Below are 20,846 nucleotides of genomic sequence, written 5' to 3'. Positions count from 1 at the left end.
TGATCCCTTGTCACTTGTTTCGACGATGCCTTCACAATTTTGGACTTGCGGTATCTGACGACGAGAAGGACGCCAAATGATATGAAACCGGTGACAAGGTGCAACAAGGACTACTCTTCTCGATTCAGCTACACTGAATACGTACTGGTTTGTCTAGTTTTCTTCGGTGGTCACTTGCAACGGTAACAGGCGCTACACTGTTCTATGTGCATTTCCCAAATCCGACAGCGCGGCGCTGTAAGATTTACACGTCCTCGAAAAGTTTCCAAATTTCGAAGTCGGCAGCGGTATCCGTCACAGTTATCACGACACCCGCTTCTTCAACCTCAAGCATTTTCTCTTCCACGAAGCCAGCTCATAGACGCTGGTGGCAATAGCGCCCCTTCATCGACCAGCATTGACTACTCACCATATATTAACTTCTTCCCTCACTCTCCTTCACTATCACTACGGGCCCGTTCATTTCACCCCATCCACCAGAACAATCCTTTTCACCCTCTGTTATCGAAACGCTACTCTTCCTCATCATCGTTCTCTTCCTCTTTGGATGACTAAAACGGCACCGACAGCTGGAAATACGCCCTCCGCCTGTGCGCTTGCGGCCACCGCACCGGCATCCACGAACACCTTTGGGGCAAATGTACGACTTTGATCTGCGAGGAGACGGGCTGTACGGATTCTGCAACGCAGGAAACAACTCCCACTGCGCCATTTCCGAGCTTCGCTTCGGTTGCAACAGCTGTCCAACCACCACCGATTACCTCGTCACTCCGCATACGACTCCTTCGCTTGTGAATGCCATGAAAAGCGCTGGGGTTGGATGAAGAGAAGGAGGAGTAGGGAAGAATGGAAGAGAAAACCACCCATCTGAGTCACAGCAACAAAATATTACACCTAGCATAGACAACATCATCGGGATGAGTAATTGATGGGATAGTGTTGATTTGTTTATTGGTGTTGACGACGAGGTGTATGGATGGAAAAAAAAAAAAAAATACCAAGAAGAAGCAGAGAGAAGAAGAGAAGGGAAGAAAACGAGGGGTTAAGACCAGGGCTGAGGACGGGGCAGGCCGTGGTGAAAAGAGACAGCAGGATCAAGGCGGAGGCAAAGGCGGATGGAGGGAGGGGTTTGGCTACTTCCATCACCTTTTGTCTCTGTTACCATCATCACTCAGCAGCAGACACAAGGCCTATCATTTCACACCAACACCACCAGAGTCACTCGGAAAAAAAACTAAAAAGCAAAAAAAAAAAAAAAAAAAACTGGTACAAGGACAACCCGGACGAGGTTGGGTCCGGAGTTCGTCTTCTATATTCTTCTCCTCCTGACCTTTCCCTCAGTTGTCATCATTGCCAGCTACAGCAACGGCAAGGGCTATCTCTGGATTCTTGCTGTCTTCATCCACGCGAGAGCTTGGCTCTTGAACCCCCTCTCGCCTACTATATGAGGAGTGTGAGTTCATCTATCTTTACAGGTAGATAGATGGATGCGACGATACCGTCTGAATTTTCGTTGACCGGTATGAATGCCTAATAGTTAGAGAGCACAACCACAGCCCAGTGGTTATAGTGACCGAAAATTGAAGCCTTGTTTCAGCTACTTCTATCTGTGTCTTTGGGGATATGGGGCCACCAGCTTGGGTGATGCTCGCTTACCTAGAGGTATGTAGTAGGTTGTGAAGCTTATATTTTCCATGCTGTTTTGCTGCGATACATTGACGCAAGATGCAAAACAACGACGGTACAGAGTTATGCTAAGCTAGGTACTGACGAAGAAATAACTTTGTTCCACATATTCATCTTATTCTTACACCTTCTCCTTTTGTCGAGGAGATGTAAATTTAACACAAATCAATGACTATACAACACAACAACGGTATGTGTGTACTAATAAAGAAGATACGGCACCTAAACTGCACTTCTTAAAGCGAAAAATAGGGAATAAGGGCCGGCGATAAAGTAATCAGCAAGGAGCTAATACATTTCTGTAGTTTTGCTTCCATTCGCGTAGAGAGAAGGGAAAACAACCGGTGTCTTGTACGCGTTCGTCAAAGATCACAATTACCTCGAGGCAAACGTGCCGCCCCGTTTCCGCGGTCGCGTGCAGGAGCGCGGTTATTTCAACGAGACGGACGAGACAGCAATACCGTTAAGGAAGATGATCTCGCTTCCGCCGTTTCGTGGCGTACATGAGAGCCCAAATCCAGACTCAAGAGCTTGTTTACCCGGATAAATGTCCTCCACTGCCCAACAGAGCTCAGCTGGGTGAATTTGCAATTTCTTCATTTGGACATAAACATCAAGGGAGCCGCAAGGCAAGGCAACCTCGCAAGTACTAGCGAGGCATGGCCATGCTCTGACGGTAGATGGTAAGAGACCCGTGTACTGTTTTGTTGGTTTGCCCTGGACGTGGACTTGAACAGCTGTTTCTGCCTCTCGGTGAGCCTCAACCCGGCTTGTAACTGGATCTTGATATGGAATCTGCGCACATGTTTACCCGCTCATGATTAATTGAAAATGACTCAGACAGATATGTCCATGAACAGGCTACAATCAGTGAAACTGGCCGTGGTCATGACGGCCGCAGTCAAACTCTTCCCTGAACCGAGAAAGAGAGCGATCGGACTCGCATCCATGCTAAGCAAAGTCCATGACTGACACCCGTGACAATTTTCCCTAATAAACACCTGTGCTCTTACACCGTTCTTGGGCGAGACTCTTCGCCACAGACGTGGTGAGCAACGTTAGACAGCGGCAACGGATGGAGAGCGGGAAGCGGAAGACGAGGAATGGCTGGAAATTGGGCCTAGCCTTCTTCGCCTTGTAGTCGTGCAATATGGGCCGTAAGGGCATACATTCCTCGCGCCCAAATTACGCTACATGATGCTCTCCTAACCTGGGAGATCGACCTCTAGGTACAGGAGCTGGCTCTTCTGTCTGAGACTGGGTAGAACCCAGACACGATTTGGATTATCTTTCCATTCCACTTCGTCGTTTGGCTCTCGGACCTTGTAGGTGGCTCAACTGCATCATGTCATACCTGTCACGCCCACGCTACCACTGTAGACATGGAAGACAGCGACATGTGATACCTGGACAGCCTGAGGTTTGAGGTTAAACCGGGCTGTCTGTCCCTGTTTGTCATTGGTGAAGTGACACATTGCTCCGGGATCAAGATCCGGTTCCCGCAATCCCGGGCTCGGAGCCGAAAGAGGGTGGGGGGGGGGGGGGACAATTCCCTTCTGGGAATAAGCCGTCCGTGTAAGACTTGCCGCGTGTCGTCTTCAGTCGCTTGCCAGGTCCAGATTTGTCTTGGTCCGCCGCGGGTTCACGGATCAGATCAGTATCACAGGTCACAACATTCCCGGCCCGAGGGGAGAGGGGGGCAACACCAACACGAGACGTCACGGTAACTCTACAGATTCTGTACCAAGTAGAGTAAGTAGGGTTCAAGAATGGAACATTGGGTTCGGTGTAGCATAGTGTACCAGAAGTTGTGGTTGTTGTTGTTGTGGTGAACGCCGGACCTAGGGTTGCTGCAGTCACTGTCGGTGTCGTCTGTCCCAAATCTACAAAGTCTGGTACCGTTGTGACGAAGTGCCTCGAAGAAGCAGTAGAGGTAAAGTGGAAGGTGGTATTGATCCACTGAAATGATGTGTTTCAAGTCAATATAATATTGGGTGGGAACGGCGAAGGAAAAAGAACAAAGGGGGAAAGACAGGAGGATGTCGTTCTGTTCGTTCGATGAAGAAGGTCTTCTCCACCCCTTGGACCATCCTGGATCTCAATTGCTCTCTTCTCTGGGGCCCCGGTCTTCGGTTACGCCAAACCATTTTGGGCTTCGTGCCGAAGCTCACGCTGAGTGACAGGGATCTCGACTCACTAAGTGCAGCCCTACAATTAAGCAACGTCATAAGTCTGTATGTAGTGTACAAGAGCCACTGTGCTCCCTTCCTTCGTCCCGTCCACTGTCACTGTCACTGTCACTGTCACTGTCACGAACTTGTCAGTCGGTTTCCATGTCTGTCACCGTACCCGGACCCGGACTTGCTCCAACACGGCGACGACCAATATACCATAATCATAACCATACTTCCGCTTATACCGTCCGGTCATAACTGAACTTCTTACTCACTATTGGATTTTGAAACGAATCACTAAAAGTCCGGGCCGGGTGCGGATACATATGACGGAATACATAACTTCCACTTTGCAAGGTTCTGTTCCGGATTACATACCTACTTGGAGGTACTGGTGACACTCGTGTTAAAAAAAGAGCTAGCAAGGAGTGTCAGAGGTGCCGAATGGCTGTCAAGGGGTGTCAGACAAGGTCTGACAGGGCTGTCAAGCAGGGGTAAAACTAACGACTTCGTTGTGTTATGTAATCAATTGTCTGGTCGAACCCGTAGCACCAAGGTTGATCGTTACTGCCATTATATACATATGGCTGATCGATATATGTACGGTCACTAGTACATAGTCTTCAGGCTTGATGCCTTGACTTTGTAAAAAGAGAAAGAGGGGAGGGGGGTACGGTGATTCTTCCCGATTGATCCTTCGCTGAACAGACACCTTATCCTTACGACGTATTGACCGAACCGCACCGATTTCGAACCGGACAACTTAAGAGAGCGAGCGCCCCGTGGCTCTGGCGCATATGCGCGCCTACTGGACTCTGGTCGACGTCTGCGTATATTGCGGTGTCTCGGGGTGTATGAATGTGAGCTTCCCTGGTTTGTAAGTTGAAACTCTCTTTTCTTGTGCCATTCAGTGTGACGCTCCTGCAGCTAGCGTGCAGCGAATGAGAAATTGCCCGACATCCACTTCGAGAAGCTCAAGGATACCACCATGACGCTTTGAGCTTTTCAGCTTCCACCTTACTAAGTTCCAAGGGAGGGTACACTGTACGTCTAGATTGTACGGTACGGTGCCCCCGCCTCTTGAAACTTCGTTGGGATGCCTGCAATTATCATGGAACTGGATGAAGGCTATGAGGTGTTTCTTACCTTTCCTGTACCAAGACCCCAACGAATGCGTTATTACGGTCGATGCTTGGCTTGTCTCCTTTCGCTCGAGTCTTTTGCGTCGCCTTGGCTGGCCTAACCCAAGGTTTGTCGGCGATGATTGATGTACGAAGTGTCAAGGGCTTGCGCGCGTTTGCGTGAGGTGTGTGTGTATGTGCCTGGCAGGAAACACCAAAAATAGGTTCCTCCCACCTAGAAAAGAGAAAAGAAAAGAAAAGAAAAAAAGATAAAAAAAAAAAAAAATTAGCCGTTGACGGATCGACGGAGCCATGGTTCGACAATTACTACACCAACAATGCAACCCAGGGAACCTGCCAGCATTGACGTTTATTCGAGAACTTGGTATCCCTCACTCGAGAGACCTGGTTTAGGAAATGCTTGCGACCTTCGAGATGTGCAACAAGTCCGGTCGGAGAATTAAAAAAAAAAAGTTAGCGTTGAGTATGGAGTTTGACATGTATGGGGAAACGCGACATCCTAGAGGATATATATAACCTGTTGTATAGACATGCTGACAAGTTTTCATCCGTAGGTAGTAGTAGTCCTGTTCCTTGCGATTGGGGGCATCACTGTGTGAACCTTTAGTTCCCAGTTAGCTGTGTTCCCCCCGTCCCGTTCCCTACCAAGCTCGCCAACTGGTACCGCTGCCGTGACGGATTAGGGAAGTCCCGGGAAACCCATTACCGGCAATCTATCAGTGCCGGGGACGCTATCCCATCTGCACGTGCGAAATAAAGGGCCTAGAGGCCATAAGCAACGTGTAGTCGGTTTCATAACTTCGGAGCTATGTCCCTATCCTTCCCCGATGCTTCCTCTATTCGGCCTCGTGACTCCATCTCAACGGGAATTGCAGGACCGTCCAGTGTGGAGAAACCTAACATGGCTGTGGTGTACAGTAAAGACCCCTGCAAGTGCAACCACCCCCAAGTGCAAAAACCCCCTAAAGTGCAAAAGAATTGGGTGGCCGGAATTGATTTCCCATACTAAACCTGCAAACTGCAAAGTGCAAAGACTCTAGCCCGGATTTGCACCTACAGGGGTCCAATCTTAGTGGGAGAGAACACTTATACCTATCTACCGAGGCTCTAAGGTCCCACTTTTTAATATAGCCGAGCGTCTTTAAGTAGCCGGAGGGGGCTTTATGGTCTGTGCACCAGATCCCCCAAGTGCAAACACCCAGAAAGTGCAAAGGATTTCCTCCGCCCGGATTAGTTGCACTTTCAGGGGTCATTACTGTAGTGTACCTTGGTTGCAGCGGACCCCCCCCCCCCCCTGTTTAGTGAGCCTTGGACACCCTTGACAATACCCTGGGCTGGCATTCTGGGCAGCCGCCAGAAAGCAAAAAGAAGATGATCAGATCCTAGCTCCAAGCCGAGGGACCCTCAATTGTGGTCTCCAATATGTATCTCGGTCCAGCGAATTTTCTTCCTCCCAGTTTCAGTCCGTCATCCCGCCTACCAATCCCCCCCTCAATGATGCCACCTTCGAGTTCGCTTGTGTGTGCTTGCTTCTCTTTCCTTTTCCAAATCGGCCTTCATATCACCAACTTCCAACTTTTCCGTATGCCTCGTACTTCCTGAATCCTAACATCTGGCCGCAAACACACGAGTGCGGCGATGCTATGATATGACAAGCGACATGTCAGCGCACTAGCACCACCATGGCAATGTGCCTATCCCTCAGTCCCTCTCATTTCCGCGCTTTTGCTCTTTGACTTCATGACTTGCATGCACTTGCAGGCGAAGCTGTTGTGCCGCGGTACCCTATCATGTATCCAACCTTCGCTTGATGGGGGAAGTAAACAATCGTGGGTCCTATGCGACTGGGGCGAACTGAAAACTTAATCGGTAGGTAATCATCATCATTGTATGTACGTATATTCTTGATGGTCTTGGCCGACGATAACCATGTGGCCTCTTTGTTCCACTCCCATTTGCGCCCACCTAAGGACGCAAGCACACCAAAGGAGGAGCCGCAAGTTCCAAATCCTCCATGCCAGTCCCGTCCATTCATATTCCCTTGTCTTTTCCCTGAGAGCGTCCTGTTTTTTTTGATATCATTTTCTTTGTGAAAGCGTATGAAGAATGAAGACCTAGAAAAATGCCAGATAACATAGTATACATCGGAAGGAAAGGTAGATAGAACACGAATAAACACAAATCAAAAAGTAATACAAGTTCAGAAGGTGCATCCGAAGAGAAGGAGAAAAAAACTACCCAGAGTGGGACGAAAAGGGAAAGCTTCCGACTCAGCTCATCCCCTGCCCTCGAGTTATAAATCGAATTGAACAAAGACCAGCGTTGACGCCCTAACCAAAAATGCTGTGGGAAAACGAGTTTGTCAAACAGAAGCGAAAGTTATGATGCGAGGCCGTTGGAGTCCAGGCCACAGGGGGGCATAGCAGCCTTTTCCCAATCGAGGCACGGTTTGATCCCAATCCTAGCTTGTCCGTTCCGTGGGGTTCGGATATCGCAAGGGTACACGTTCGCCAAGACGCCCTGCTCGATGACTGGTCGTTATTGGGACAGCCCTTCAATTATCACCGCAGCATCTTAGCCCCGGGACTTGGAGGCTGAAACACGGAAGAGATTAAGGTTCAGTCGTTATCTCTGTCTCGCGTGGCCGACGATCCACCGACTGCACCACCGCGCACTTTCTCCTCGGAGGATCGGCCTCCTCCTGAGAACTGCCCTGGCCGAGGTGATTGTGGATGATCCGACAACAGTGACGAAACCGAGTGCGCGCTACGTGTTACTGTCGGAGCTGTCTGTTGGCCCTGCGAGGACTGCGTATGCCCCTGTCCGTGTTGATGTTGATGGTGCTGTAAATGCTGTTGGTGCTGGTGCTGAGTAACTATAGACTCGCTGCTGTTTGTGGGTGCATCCTGTGGCGATGGCGCATAACCGTCTCCACGCCCTCGAACAGCCCCGCGGTATGACCCTATGTCACTTCGCTGGCGAGCATGACCTGTCTTACGCCCGGCTGGCGGGTTCGACAACGGAGCACCACTATGTGAGAAAGTCGGGGACCGATACCGCTGTGAGCTGCTCGGTGGCGGTACTGCCGTCTGCGGGCCCGTAGCTTTCCTCTTCCTCGGCGACTCGCCTATTGTATGGGCGCACCGGTTAGTCTGCCAGTGTTTCGAAAGCGAGACTTGGGCTGGGACAAACCTGAAGGTGTTGCAGGCTGGTCAGCCCCGCCCCGCCCTCCTGCCTGACTCGTCGGTGGTGTCCAATGATGAAAGAGTATCGAGGGTGATTGCTGAGGCTCTTGCTGCTGCTGGGATTGGACAACCGCCGGATGAGCGGCTGCTGAACTTCCATGACCCCCAGAAATGCCGGTGTTGAGGTTGGGAAGATTGGCCATTCCTCCATGGAGGCGGCCTGCCATAGGCCCAGGAACACTTTGCCCTCTCGGACGAGTCTGTGGTGAGCCAGGATAGCCAGATATGTACCCGCCTCCATGTCCCTGGGCAGAGCCTGGAGTGGAGGGAACCCCTCCCGAGCCCGGATAGTGCGCGTAGCTGTGGGGTTGAGATTCTCGCCTCTGATGTTGGGGTGAGATAGGCCCCGGCGGTAATAAAGCCTGTGGATGGGACTGGTGAGACTGCGAGTAGATATACTGCTGTGCCCAGTCCAGGGCAGCCTGCGAAAGGGCTCCCCCGCTCATCCCCGCGAAGACCACTGGTACCATGGCCGGCGGAACTCCCCCTTGCAGTGACTCTCTCAACATGTTGAATTCGGTTTTACGCTGTTCCAGGCGGAAGCTTTCCTGCCGTGTTCTCTCCTCTTCCTGCTTCCGCTTCTCTTCCTCAGCCTTGGCCATGAGCCATACTCGCATCGACTCCTCGTTCCCATGTTGCCATGACGGCGGTGCTGGAATCTGTCCCAAGGACTGACTTTGCGATGGTGTAGGTGGCGGGTGAGCGTGTCCTAACAAGCTGGGGACGGGTGGCGGAGGTTGTTGAACAAGTCCCGGACCAGAAGGCGGCGGAACGGGGTTCAAGGCCGCCGGCAGGGGCAAGCCACGGTGAGGCGCAGACATGGATTGACTGGATCGGTTGCCGCTATGTGTGATGGCTGGAAAGGTCGTGTGACCAAAGTCTTGGTATATCAAGGGGGGGGAAGGCCGTGATGTGCTCGGTGGGGTTGGTAGGTCATGGACCGACCTGTAGCCGTACTGAGCTGACTTATTGATGGTAAGCATCCTCATATAAGCTGAAGGAGGGTGAGGGTGAGGACAGTGGATGGAAAAGGTAAACGCGGTGGGGGAGGAAAGAGGTTGATATTGCGTGGAGTGGAGGCTCCAGTGCACCCAGATCCGAGCTGGTAAAGGGGCAGGCTAGTTCATTCAAACAGGAAGATGACGAGATGAGAAAACAGGATGAGGAGAACAGGGGAGGGATGGAAAGAAGTGGAAATAACCTTTTGGAGTGGAATGGGAAGCTGGATGGGGCGGCCAGCCCAGTATTCTAATAGTACTAGTGTACGAGGCTAATGACGAAGGGCTCTTTCGGCGAGGGGTGTGTGTGATGATGAGACGTTGAAGTGACAGCCAACCCTCATCTGGCCATTGGATCGCGCCCCAAAAAATATAGTCGTGCTCGGAGGGAAGAAAATGGGTAGCTAGGATCGACTGCAAGCTGTGCAGGTAAAAGACAAAGTATAGACAGCATTCAAGCCGGCAGAGAAGCTAGTCGGACTCGTAATAGTGACCAGAAAGTGGCGGGGGTCCCCTAGTTCCTGTCTCTTCACTGCCCCGTCTGCAGACTGGATCCGATTTTCTTTTGCTCAGTCTCTAACCCTCGGTGGATAACAGTGCCTGTTTGTTCCAACTCTCGAAGCTATGGACAGACAGGGGCGCCTGTAAATGGGAGCAGATGCCGGATGAGATGTGCACTCGGGTGTTTGGAATTCTCGAGTTCCCTTGAGTTGAGATGAGCCGAGGGTCTGGAAGGAACTTGGGGCGACAAATTACCTACGGTTTGGGAAAGTAGCCGCGCACAAAACAAGAATGTGGAGAACACGGCGAGCCCTGTGTTATTTCTTTTCGAGGCAGCGTGTGTCAGAAAAGATTGCCGCAAGGGTGTAATCGTGGAGATGGAGCCAGTGCCTAGCTGGTGAAAGACGGATGTAGCCCGGCCACGCGGGAATTGGCAAGGGAACAACGAACGATAAGAAGGTAAAGAGGTATCTAACGAAAGGCTAGTGCAGCGAGTGGATATCGGACAAAAAAGACGAGAAAAAGAAGAACAGGGTAAAGAAATCATCTCCTTGAACGGAGGGGACCGTGGGCCATCCAGGATACATGTAACCACGCCCTTCCGGTCAGTATAGTGGTAGTGTATGGAAGGTTGAAGCTGGGAGAGCAAACAGGAACAAGTAAGGCGGACAGTGATAAAGACGAGACCCTTCCTTTTTGATATACTTGACCACTGAGAGCTGGTTGGAATGCCACTTGGCTCATCCACGCCACCAACCTGAAGGTTTCGTGCGTGTGAGGATGGAGGCAAGGATAAGGCTGTGGTTGTGATGATGAAATTTTTGCGGACTCGTACCTATCTATGTAGACGTGACTCCCTCTGCTGTTTTTGGTTATACCGTGTTAGTGAGACGTCCTTTCTCCTCATTACGGGGCTTCGTAGTGGCTTCTGAGCCGTGTGAAAAACTAGGTAGAGCTAGTTAGTGTAAGGACCGAGAGCTCCCAAAACGAAGCTGCCCAAACTGCCGTTGCGTCCCCGAAGAACGTACCCCTACCGACAAGCTGGCCCACGCGACTGGGGGTCCAAGCTTGGTAGATGCAGGGTGTGGCCCGTAAGGACACAGCAAATGGGATAACTCCAAATACTCCAGGGAAGGGGGGTTCGAAGAGAGTGGTGACTGTATCTTTTACAAGCTGGAGCCAAAATGAGCATCCTGGACCGAAAAGATACCGGATACGGTATCCCTCCACCTCGCAACGAGCCAACTTGATGCATTTTCGCGGGCCGTTGAATAAGAAAACGGTACCTCTGGATCTGGAGCTTCCTAAAGCAGTGGCTTGTCCGGGTTGTTAACCTATCATGAACCCATGAACAGTCCCGCTTGTAGAACATCGTTCATGGTCTTAGTCTGCTTCATCGGATGCCTTCGATGGTGGAGTTGGGCGCAAGTATGTAAATACAATGCCATGTGGCATTCTCGAGCCGCGTATTGCGTTTGACGTTGCCGGGCAATACCACCAGAACCCTGCTCTTATAGAAACAGGTGGTCCATAGTTGCCAGAAAGGTCCGTATCATGACCGCAGCTGTGAGCTGGTTAACCGCGAAGGGAGGGAGGACGTTTTAAGAATGCGGGTACCACATGGCTAACGGCTAATAGGAGGCGCTTCGGCTGGAGCTAATATGGAAGTTGAGGGCACTCATGTCGTGACTCGGGCGCATACCGGCTTGGGACGTGACGGACGTGGGAATACATGGATGGCGTCGATGTTGTGAAAAGGTTCCTTGCCTGGTGGGAAACAGTCGTCGTAATGCTCAACTCGTTAGACGCTAAAAAAGGGTCGCAGCCGATCTCGTTGCGCCTGCAGCCGCGTGTGGTGTTTGAGACTTGGGTTTGGGGACCATGAGGAAAGTGCTACGTCCTTGAATGGTGCAGCGGCCAGCTGCAATGAACAATGGGAACCTACAAATCGGATGCCCGTGCGGGGTTCGTTTTGATATTCGCGCGGCACTGGTTTTTGTCAGAAGACAAAACTGAAGCTTGGTTCGATTCGACTTCAGCGGCTACCTCGCTTCAGTTACTCGCGTAGCTTGGACATGTTCTCATGATGCGACTCACCCCTTCCAAGAGAGCGTCAGGTCACGGGTCCGAAACATCATGTAGGGGATCCTGAGCCAAGACACAAGATATCGACACCTGGGCTAGCTTATTGAAGGTCTGGACGCTTTAGTCCTCCGGAAGAGCACGCCGCGGAGATACACCGGCAATTGCACTATAGCGCGTACAACTTAAGACATGGACTGTTGGTCAAGTTTGGGACGATTGAGGTTCGGGATATGTACACTTGGTAACGATGCAGTGGTTTGTTTATGTTGCAACTGATGTTCCCTTCTTATGAGAGGAGATCCGTTGATAATTTGCGGCGCTGAATCGGAGCCAAAAGTGCCAGGGCATGTGCCGACGGACCGCCAGCCGCCAAGAGCACCACCGAAAACTGAAGAGGAAAGTCATGGCTCGAGCTGTGAGCCGGGGAGCCTCACAACGAAGTGCCTCTCGGAAATCATCTCTCCGCAAACACACCACCGCTGTGAGAACCGACATCAAGACTGAACTGAACACGTCGCTTTAATTTCCTCTTGCGTCGGTTGCGTCGAAGACCCAAGCCGTTGAAACGGAAAGTGCAACTGCGGGAACAAGGCCGAGCGGTCTCGGTCTGCCCCCTCTCCGCCTGCCCCATCTGAGCGGCTGTCGAAACATGGAACGAACTGAACTTGAAGCTCTGCTCAACCTGGGAAGTCGCAACAGTCGCTTCACAGCGGAATGAGGTTGGAAGATGTCACTGTCACTGCCACTGCCACTGCCACCTGACCGACATCGATCGCACATTCCGAGTCGCTGTCTGGTGGTGGTGGTGATGATGATGATGGAAGGTATAACCCAGCCGGTCTCACTAGTAGGTACACTCACCTCCAGAGTACACTGCTTCGCTGCGGGCTCACGAGGAAGGAGAGACCTGCCCCGATGTGCGAGTCGGTCACTTCAGGAAGTTGGGATTGCGGCGACAAGTGGAGATGGGACTTGAAGAGGGCAGCCGAGGGCTCATGCAGTCTTCGGGCATGATCCAATGACGGAGGATTCAGTCGTGCTTTCGGTTGTGCTGCCCTAAAAGCAGACAAGCTTCACGGGTCCCGGGCCCATGTCGTCAACTGGAGCACAAGGAAGACTCGGACAAGAGATACAGTGGCCGCGGTGAAACAGAGACACAAGCACGACAGCAACCCCAAGGTCGGAGCTTCCACTTCAACAATGAACGTCCACTTGAAGCTCCCGCAGCAACTCGAGATCCCAAGCCCCAGGCCCCCGGCCAGGCAGGCATCATATCGATGCTTCTTACTGCCCTTTGTGCTTCGTCAAGTTGTGTTCCCAGCCATCCAGGCCTACCACTGCAGACACTCCGACGTTATCTTCTCCCGACTAACCTTAACCTCATCAATTGTCTCGGGCAACCGAATTTCATCTATCTCGCTCTCCCGACCACGTTCGCAACGAGACAGTCTTCATCAAATGGCCAAGCCACACTCTGCCAGTGTCGGGATTTGTCAACTTCCGTCATGCATGGAATCATCTTTTCCTTTTCGCCGCCGCAACGAGCCATCTTCCGCCAGCACTGGCATGATACGTGCCGCCATCATCGGATGCCCACGAGCCAGGAGCCACCCCGAATCATCTGTTCGCACTCGCTTTCCATCTCTAGCCGAAACCCAATGTGCCTCCGCGGACTGGACCGACGGGTAATTGTATCCTGCAAGGAATCCGTCTTCACTCCCAAGAGCTTGCCTATTATTCCCATGTCCTTCGCGCTCTAGACATGGCGGTATTGGCTTTTTCAATTGTATGTTGATGATCCCTCATCCTAATTGGTGTCGTTTGCCGGCACATACTGACAGGTCGGCACGTAGCATTGGGGCGACTTTCCATGACTTGAGACTTTTGTTGCTATAAGAGAGAGAAGCCTGCGATCCTAGACGCAAAAAGATACTCACAGACATTCTTCGTCCGCGGCGAAACACAGACAGACATCCACCGGCGGCATGTCAGCTCAACCACGTTTTCTTCGCCGGGTCTGTAATGCGTATATGCAATGTAAATGCCATATGGACGGCCACGCGCGCAATACCTGCGAAGAAGAAAAACAGTACAACGCAGCTTCCTGCGCAGGAACTAACGCTGCATCGGAATGTCTGATTGATCTTATCACCAAAGTCCGGACAGCGACCTTTAATCGTACGCATTGCTCAGGATGAGGCGTATCTAGTCCTCCTGAGGAACAACGAACAACATTTTGATTCCTGCTTACGAGTTCACAAAGTCGACCAAGAAACCATCAGCTTACGAGATCGTAAACACAATATCCGTGCATACAGCAGTACCCAACAAGCCAGGATCGGTGATTAGCCCGCCTTCAGGCCTTTTGGTACGACTGTTGACTACTCTGCCTCTTGGGAAATCCGGAATACTAACAGCGGGCAACACGAACGATAGAGCCCAAACTCTGGACATAATGGGAATTTCCCCGTCATGTATAATAGACCCGCAAGTCAGCCACAACAAGCACGCTTTTGGTCAAGAGCCGTATTATAGCCAGCTGAGTCAAAGAGAAAGGCGTGGTATCTACCCGCAAATAAATACGCTCAGGTCTCACATGTTCGAACCCGAGTCAACAATGGGCCGACGCCTACTGGCGGCCATCGTGGGAACTCAATTGTGGACGCCTTCTCATGCCGATGTGGCGCCTGCATGGCAAGTGAAAGGTCCTTGTTTGGGTGTTTGAGCCCGATTCTTTTTGAGACCAAGACAATCTGAAACTGCGCAACTTCCTATCTCGTCCCGCCGTTACAAAGGAAGCTCATTCCACTCAATGCAGCTCTGTGCGATTGCTCCAACCATGTGGTCCCCATGGTCCTTGGAAGATCGCAAGCATGCCTTCGCAAAAGAGACAGGCAAGACAGCTTTGTGCGGGGACCCTCTTTCAGGGAGTCCATCGCCTGTGTCCTTTCCGGAAACTTCAAGGAGGTGCGACGATCCTGGTGTCAGTCAGCTTCTTGCTAGCGTATTGCCTGGTCGGTGACCTCATCTACCTTGGTCTGGCCTCCCGAGGAACCATATCAATTACTCCGACCGGCATCACGGTATGGAAGCAAAGACACGCGAGCCGTATCAGGTTGGATGTCCACAACGGGTTTCCGGCACTGGGGCATGACAGCACGGGTATCAAAGCAATTTAAGAACCGATTGGACTAGAGCTTTCATTTGGTGGTGGAAGCACGAGAGTGGCGTGGCTTTGCCATCTTGAGAATGCTTTCGAAATCCAGCCACCCCTGGGTTTTTATCCTATGATTACGAAGAACCATGCCCCTCCGGGACACGCCACGAATGGTTACTTTTCATGTCAACCGTTTCATTGGGTCCTTGATAGCTAAGCTTGCGTGTGCAGGCCCATCCACGCGTGAAGATTGGGTTTATGGCAGCAGCTGCAAGAAACGCATGCTCTATCTTTTAATCATTTCCACCACCCTCTTGCCAGCAAAAGAACATCAAAATGGGAGGCAGGGGCTGCTAAAAAGGGTAGAATGTGCTCAACGAAGCTTTTCTGGCACTGCAGGACGTATCGACGGTGTCTTATCCAGCAAGCAAGCCCCACCTCCCCCGGGAGCGGCAGATATTCCTTCGTATGTACGCCGCTTTGGGCATGTTTCCAACCAAAGGAATGCATTTGCTGCTATGATCAGGCGACGATGTCGATTCCGTGAGGCTCACGGGGGTTGCCAGACACGTGGTTAAGGCTTTATCACCGCGGTGTCTAGGACACCTGGGTTTCCTTACCTTGGACACGCGTATTCTACTGTGGCTCATGGCCTTAAACACTGATGGAAGTCAAAGAGTGGATTCAGTGAATACTGTGCTCACCATGATATAACTTGGCTCTGGAAAGCCGTTCGATTGGCCACAATGCTCGCAGATGGCATACTCACGCTTGTCCACTTCTGAGCCCACACTTTCGCTTTTTCTTTCTTCTTTTCTTCGCAGACTGTCATTAAATCTGCCAAGTAAGAAGAAGAGACAAGACCGATCGGACGTCCGGTGATGTGTGCGGGATTGTTTGTGGTACGACTTGAACCCACTGAAACAAGGAAGTCGACGATTACCGCCGGCTTGGGCACAGGCTAAGCGGGAGAGGGATGCGGTCGTGGGCTCTCGAAGACAGTAAGTACAATGTATGCTACATACCGGGATTGGAACACATCTCGTGTTGTGGTTGTCGTGGTAGCAATCAGCACGGTTGCTTGCTGGAGGCACGCAGAAGGTCAAGCCACCGAGGCTGTTTTGCAGGAAGACGCACAAATTACTCATTGTATATTAGCCATCTCCTTCACCGACATCGCACTTTGATGAGGTTTGCTTGCGGTAGACAGGAACGCGGGAAGCATCTGCATCCCGTTATCGAACGACAAAAAAGAAAATTAACCGGCTAATAGCCCCCTTGTTTGGAGAGGAGTCACTCAAAAGGTTACGCGGCCGTTTTGAACTTGGCTAACACCAACAGACATATACCCAACGCCACAGAACTGGATCCGGTCTCGACCTCTGCATGCCCTGGGACCCTCTATGCTACGGGGAAAGAGTAAGCGGTAGAATGAATGGATGGGTGGATGGAATATGGTATGGATCTACGAGGCACAGGAGGGCGCAAGACGCCGGGTTTGTTTCCCTTGAGTCACTAGTGTAACCTTACCACACTTAGCACATAGATTGTGTGCTCGCTACTGCATGATATGCGGGCAATCACCGCCGCAACCCATCCCGTTTACCAATTTCCCCCGGGTTTTGCATTACAAGCTTATTAGGACAGCTTGTTATACCCCAGACTTGCCAGGTTGGTGTAGGTTACGGAGTTACATCGGACCGGACCAGCTCTTGTAGGGATTTAGGTAAGCAATCTTTTCCGTTGACGTTAGCCTTGGCTTGTTCTAGGAGGTCTGTAGGTAAGATGCCTTGGTAGGTGATTTTATCATCTACCTGAGATCCAGCACAGGAACAAGGGTAGTATGGAATAGTGAACAGATACGGCCAGGGGCTTTAAGTAACGAGTGTTCATTCCACTTACTCCGAGTCCACCTATTCGCCGTTTATCGAGTATGATTCTAGTCAGTTTGTGGCATTCATGGTGAACGGATGATGCTAAAACGTGTTTCTGAACCATCATCCCATTGACTCTATCTATCCATGAAGTGATCATGCCTTGTAAGGTATCGAGTGACAGTTTGTCTTTCAGTTTGTCGTACGCTTGCCACGCCGACATTCCAACGATATGTGAAGCTCGGCTCGGTCCCACCACACGTGAGTCTAAAAGGCACATTTATGAGTATGAGCTGGAATCCACCAATCGCAACATTTTGCGTAGAGAGAAAAAGACGTAATAATTAATTCAAAATACAAGTGTCTATTTCCTCGATATTTGATTCCCTCGTCACTACATTCCGCGTTCAGAAAAGAGTAGAGCATGTTTGACACTCGATATTAGAGGAGCACACAGTTCTGCCTCAGGATATCCATTTTTTTGAGACACAAGTAGAGTGGCAGGAGTAAACTCGCAATAGCAGCAAAAGAAGAACGGAAAAAGAGAGAGAGAAAGGAAAGGAACGGCGAGTCTCACATAGACGGGCACGAGAAAGCCAAGCAAGGGTTATGACGACAGACAAGAAAAAGTGAAGGGACATAAAAGAAGGTGAAAGTGAAACAGAAAGTGGAAAGAATAAAAAAGTGTGTGGATGTTCATAACCGACAATGACCTTAATATATATAGAGAAAGTCTAATCGTACGGTCAATATTGTCTATCCGTACAGTAATCCACCCTATCCTCCTATACCCAACCCTAACCCTGCAAACTCCCCCAATATCAGATGTATTCTTTTATAAATTTCGCTTAGAAATCTAGGCATTTCATTCTTACACGCCGTACCAAACCCAGACTCTAAACTACAACCAGTGCACGCACCAAACCAGATTTATAGGGCACTTTACAATATACTTTATAGGGCATTTAGCGGTACGGTCGTACATCGCACTCAATTAAGTTATTTAATTGAACGATCAATTAGTTACACTCAATCTACATTAATCTATATATTTTTAATTTATTTAATTTCTACTATATAATCGAGTAGTCTAATTATAATAAATTTCCCTTACTAGGCTTAAGTGCCAACTAGAGTATTAATTAACATACCTCCTCCCCTCGTACCCCCCCTCTTTATACCTCCTCTACCCTATATAGAGCTACCTCCTCCCCTTATATTTCCTCCTCTTTACGTAGTTTATATAGAGTTTCGCAAGCGGCCTCGTCCTTTCTATAACGGAGTAGGAGGCTAGGCATCTACTATACTTTTTACCACTAAATTAATACCTTCCTATATAAATATATTTTACTAAATTAATAGCGCTATTCGTATCGATACTATAGGGTTGCAGCCTCCCTTAAGCTAGCGGCCGCAGGTAGATTAGAGGCGAAACCGTCCTTAACCTTATCCCTAACCCTATAATACTATTATTTAGAATTAAATTAGCACTACAAATAAAAGAGTTTGGGTATTAATTAGCGTAGTTAATCGGGGGGCATAAGGGTTAATAATAAATAGCGCGTTATTGCGAAAACAATTACGAAGGTTCTAAATACGATCGAAGTTTTAATAAATAAAGTAATTATTTTTATTAGTAAAACTTTTCAAAAATTATTAAAATAAGTAAAAGTTTAATTTAATTAATTTTAATAATTTTTATTAGGGAATTATTAAAGTAAATAATAAATACAAGTATAATAAACCGTATTATTTAATAAATTTACCCGTATATAATTCTAGCTCATCAAGGGTAAAGCAATATATTAATAATATAATACTAAAAGTAATACGATATTAATATATTACTATATTAATAGTTCGCTAGTAAATCTAATTAAGAGCCTCCCCTAACTATAGTATATTAAGGTACTCGAATTTAGTACGTCTCGTTTAATATTTAATTACTTCGTTAATTACAATTTTTATAGCATTAAATATTTTAAAACTCTAAATAATAGTTTGAACGACTGGACTAGCGCCTACATAAACAACAATAATTAGTATACTATATAATATATAGGAGAAATATAGGGAGGGATACTTGTAATAATAAAGTTCTTTAAATTATAATTCATTAATTCAATTAATAATATAGTACAATAACCGAAATTTAACCTTTTATTAATGTAACAAGTAGCCCACTCCTCTTTAATAATTATATATATATTATTTAAATATATAATAATTACCGTTTACTATACAAAAAAATTCTTAAGTCTCTTCCAAATAATATTAAAAACCTTAATAATAATTATATAATAGGTATATTTCTAGAAATTATAAAGTTTAGACTATAAATACTCTATAGTATTAGGAGGAGGACCTAATTGGTTAATCCCGTTAATTAATTGATTTAGGCGAATAATAATACGCTTATCCTCCTTATTAAACTCTACTAAACTTATAATATTATTAGAAGGCTGTAATTAGGCTTTTTACCCGGGTATTAGAATCGATACCGATATTTCTTACTATATTTATATATTAGTTACATCGGTATAAGCTTAAATAACTAGGGCGGTAACTTTCTTATCCTATTTACACTTAATATTTAAAACTATATTCTTATTAATATAAAAGATATAGAATTAGGGGCGCGCCGTTAGATAAATTTATTTAATAGCCACCCTTATAGTATTATCGTAATTTATAATAGTAATTAATAGAGTAATAGCAGTAATAACCTTACAACGAACATTAACTTAATCTATTAACCAATCAAATCCCTCTTATCTCTTATTATCTATAAACCTAAATATATAATTAAAAGTATAACTTAATTTAATTATACCTATAATTTGGAAAAAAGCTAAACCTTTATTATTAATTTTGTACGTATTATTATATAATTAGACCTAGGGATTTTCCTTCTATATTTACTCTCCTTATAAATTATTTTAAAAGAGGGCAGTCGGTTTAATTTTAATATTATTTACCTAATTAACTTTAAAATAGACTTCCTTCTCTATAAATAATTTTATAATTTGCTAAAAGGGGTTATAACTAGTATTAGTATACCTTCTAAAATTATATCAAAGGTTAATTAACTATTTAGTCGTAAATTGAATCCTTAAGAACTTTTTACATAATTCAAATACAATTTGGCGGTTGTATATATTAAAGCAATTAAAATATTAAGCGATAAATACTTTATATTTAATATTAAATACTCTATAAATTAATACATTTTAGTTAAGAGAATAGGTATACTTATTATAACCTTCTTTCAACTCAAAAATCCACTATTTGAGGTTAGTTTTTAATATTTTGAAATACCCTCCCTAAGAGTAATCTTTCTTTATAATTAAGGTAGATCGAAAGTGAGCCTTAAATTTGCAACGCGGACCATTAGTATAAATAATATCATATTGAGTAAGACCGAAGTCCTTAACTTTATTAATAAACCGCATCTTAATAACCTTATATCCCTCCTCTTTAATCTACTTAATAATAATATTAAATACCTTATCGATAATATCCTATTAAATTATAAAAATAGGGTTATATTCCTCTTTATTATTATTATTAATTTCAATTATAGGGATATTATTATTATTATTAGAATTGTCTAATTAGGTAGAGGTAGGTTCAATTGGGGTAGTAATTGGGGTAGTAATTAGGGTAGTATTTATTAAGGGTTTTAAATAAAGGTTAATAAGAATAAGGTCGATTATTTAATTAATTTAATTAGGGGGGTAATTACCCGTACTACGGTCGTATATACCCGTCAATTAGAGGGTCGCTATATTAACTATTTATATTACAGTTAGTTAGGGAAATATATTAAAAAGTAATAGATTATTCTGTATTATCGATTAAATAAGAGTATTTTATTTATTTTAATAGTATTTAATAATATGCGGGGTAGTAGATTAATTGAATACAATAAGGTGGTAATATATATAGTTTAATAAAGGAAGTAATATAATAAAGTATATACTA

At 47.2% G+C, this 20,846-nt stretch overlaps 4 protein-coding genes across 4 annotated transcripts; 1 reads left to right on the top strand and 3 right to left on the bottom strand.

Annotated features, from left to right (window-relative positions):
- Positions 1-244: 244 nt before the first annotated feature.
- On the bottom strand, positions 245-526 carry B0T23DRAFT_405499 (uncharacterized protein; the record flags this gene model as incomplete). The annotated part of the gene is made up of 2 exons (XM_062839005.1): positions 245-354; positions 421-526. The coding sequence occupies 2 exons, from the start codon at positions 524-526 to the stop codon at positions 245-247; spliced, it is 216 nt and encodes a 71-aa protein (XP_062691871.1).
- Positions 527-7,620: 7,094 nt separating this feature from the next.
- B0T23DRAFT_317916 (uncharacterized protein) lies at positions 7,621-9,068 on the bottom strand (the record flags this gene model as incomplete). The annotated part of the gene is made up of 2 exons (XM_062835036.1): positions 7,621-8,129; positions 8,195-9,068. The coding sequence occupies 2 exons, from the start codon at positions 9,066-9,068 to the stop codon at positions 7,621-7,623; spliced, it is 1,383 nt and encodes a 460-aa protein (XP_062691870.1).
- A 1,844-nt stretch (positions 9,069-10,912) lies between these two features.
- B0T23DRAFT_320076 (uncharacterized protein) lies at positions 10,913-11,194 on the bottom strand (the record flags this gene model as incomplete). The annotated part of the gene is made up of 2 exons (XM_062835155.1): positions 10,913-11,046; positions 11,092-11,194. The coding sequence occupies 2 exons, from the start codon at positions 11,192-11,194 to the stop codon at positions 10,913-10,915; spliced, it is 237 nt and encodes a 78-aa protein (XP_062691869.1).
- A 4,770-nt stretch (positions 11,195-15,964) lies between these two features.
- Positions 15,965-16,156, top strand: B0T23DRAFT_298747 (uncharacterized protein; the record flags this gene model as incomplete). The annotated part of the gene is made up of 1 exon (XM_062834301.1): positions 15,965-16,156. A coding segment is annotated over one exon (192 nt), but the record flags the coding sequence as incomplete, so codon positions are not given.
- Positions 16,157-20,846: the final 4,690 nt, after the last annotated feature.

This window comes from Neurospora hispaniola, assembly GCF_033458365.1.
Source record: "Neurospora hispaniola strain FGSC 10403 chromosome Unknown B0T23scaffold_5, whole genome shotgun sequence".
Taxonomy (NCBI): domain Eukaryota; kingdom Fungi; phylum Ascomycota; class Sordariomycetes; order Sordariales; family Sordariaceae; genus Neurospora; species Neurospora hispaniola.
Note: the sequence above shows the minus strand (reverse complement) of the source record. Positions and strands in the feature narration are given on the sequence as shown.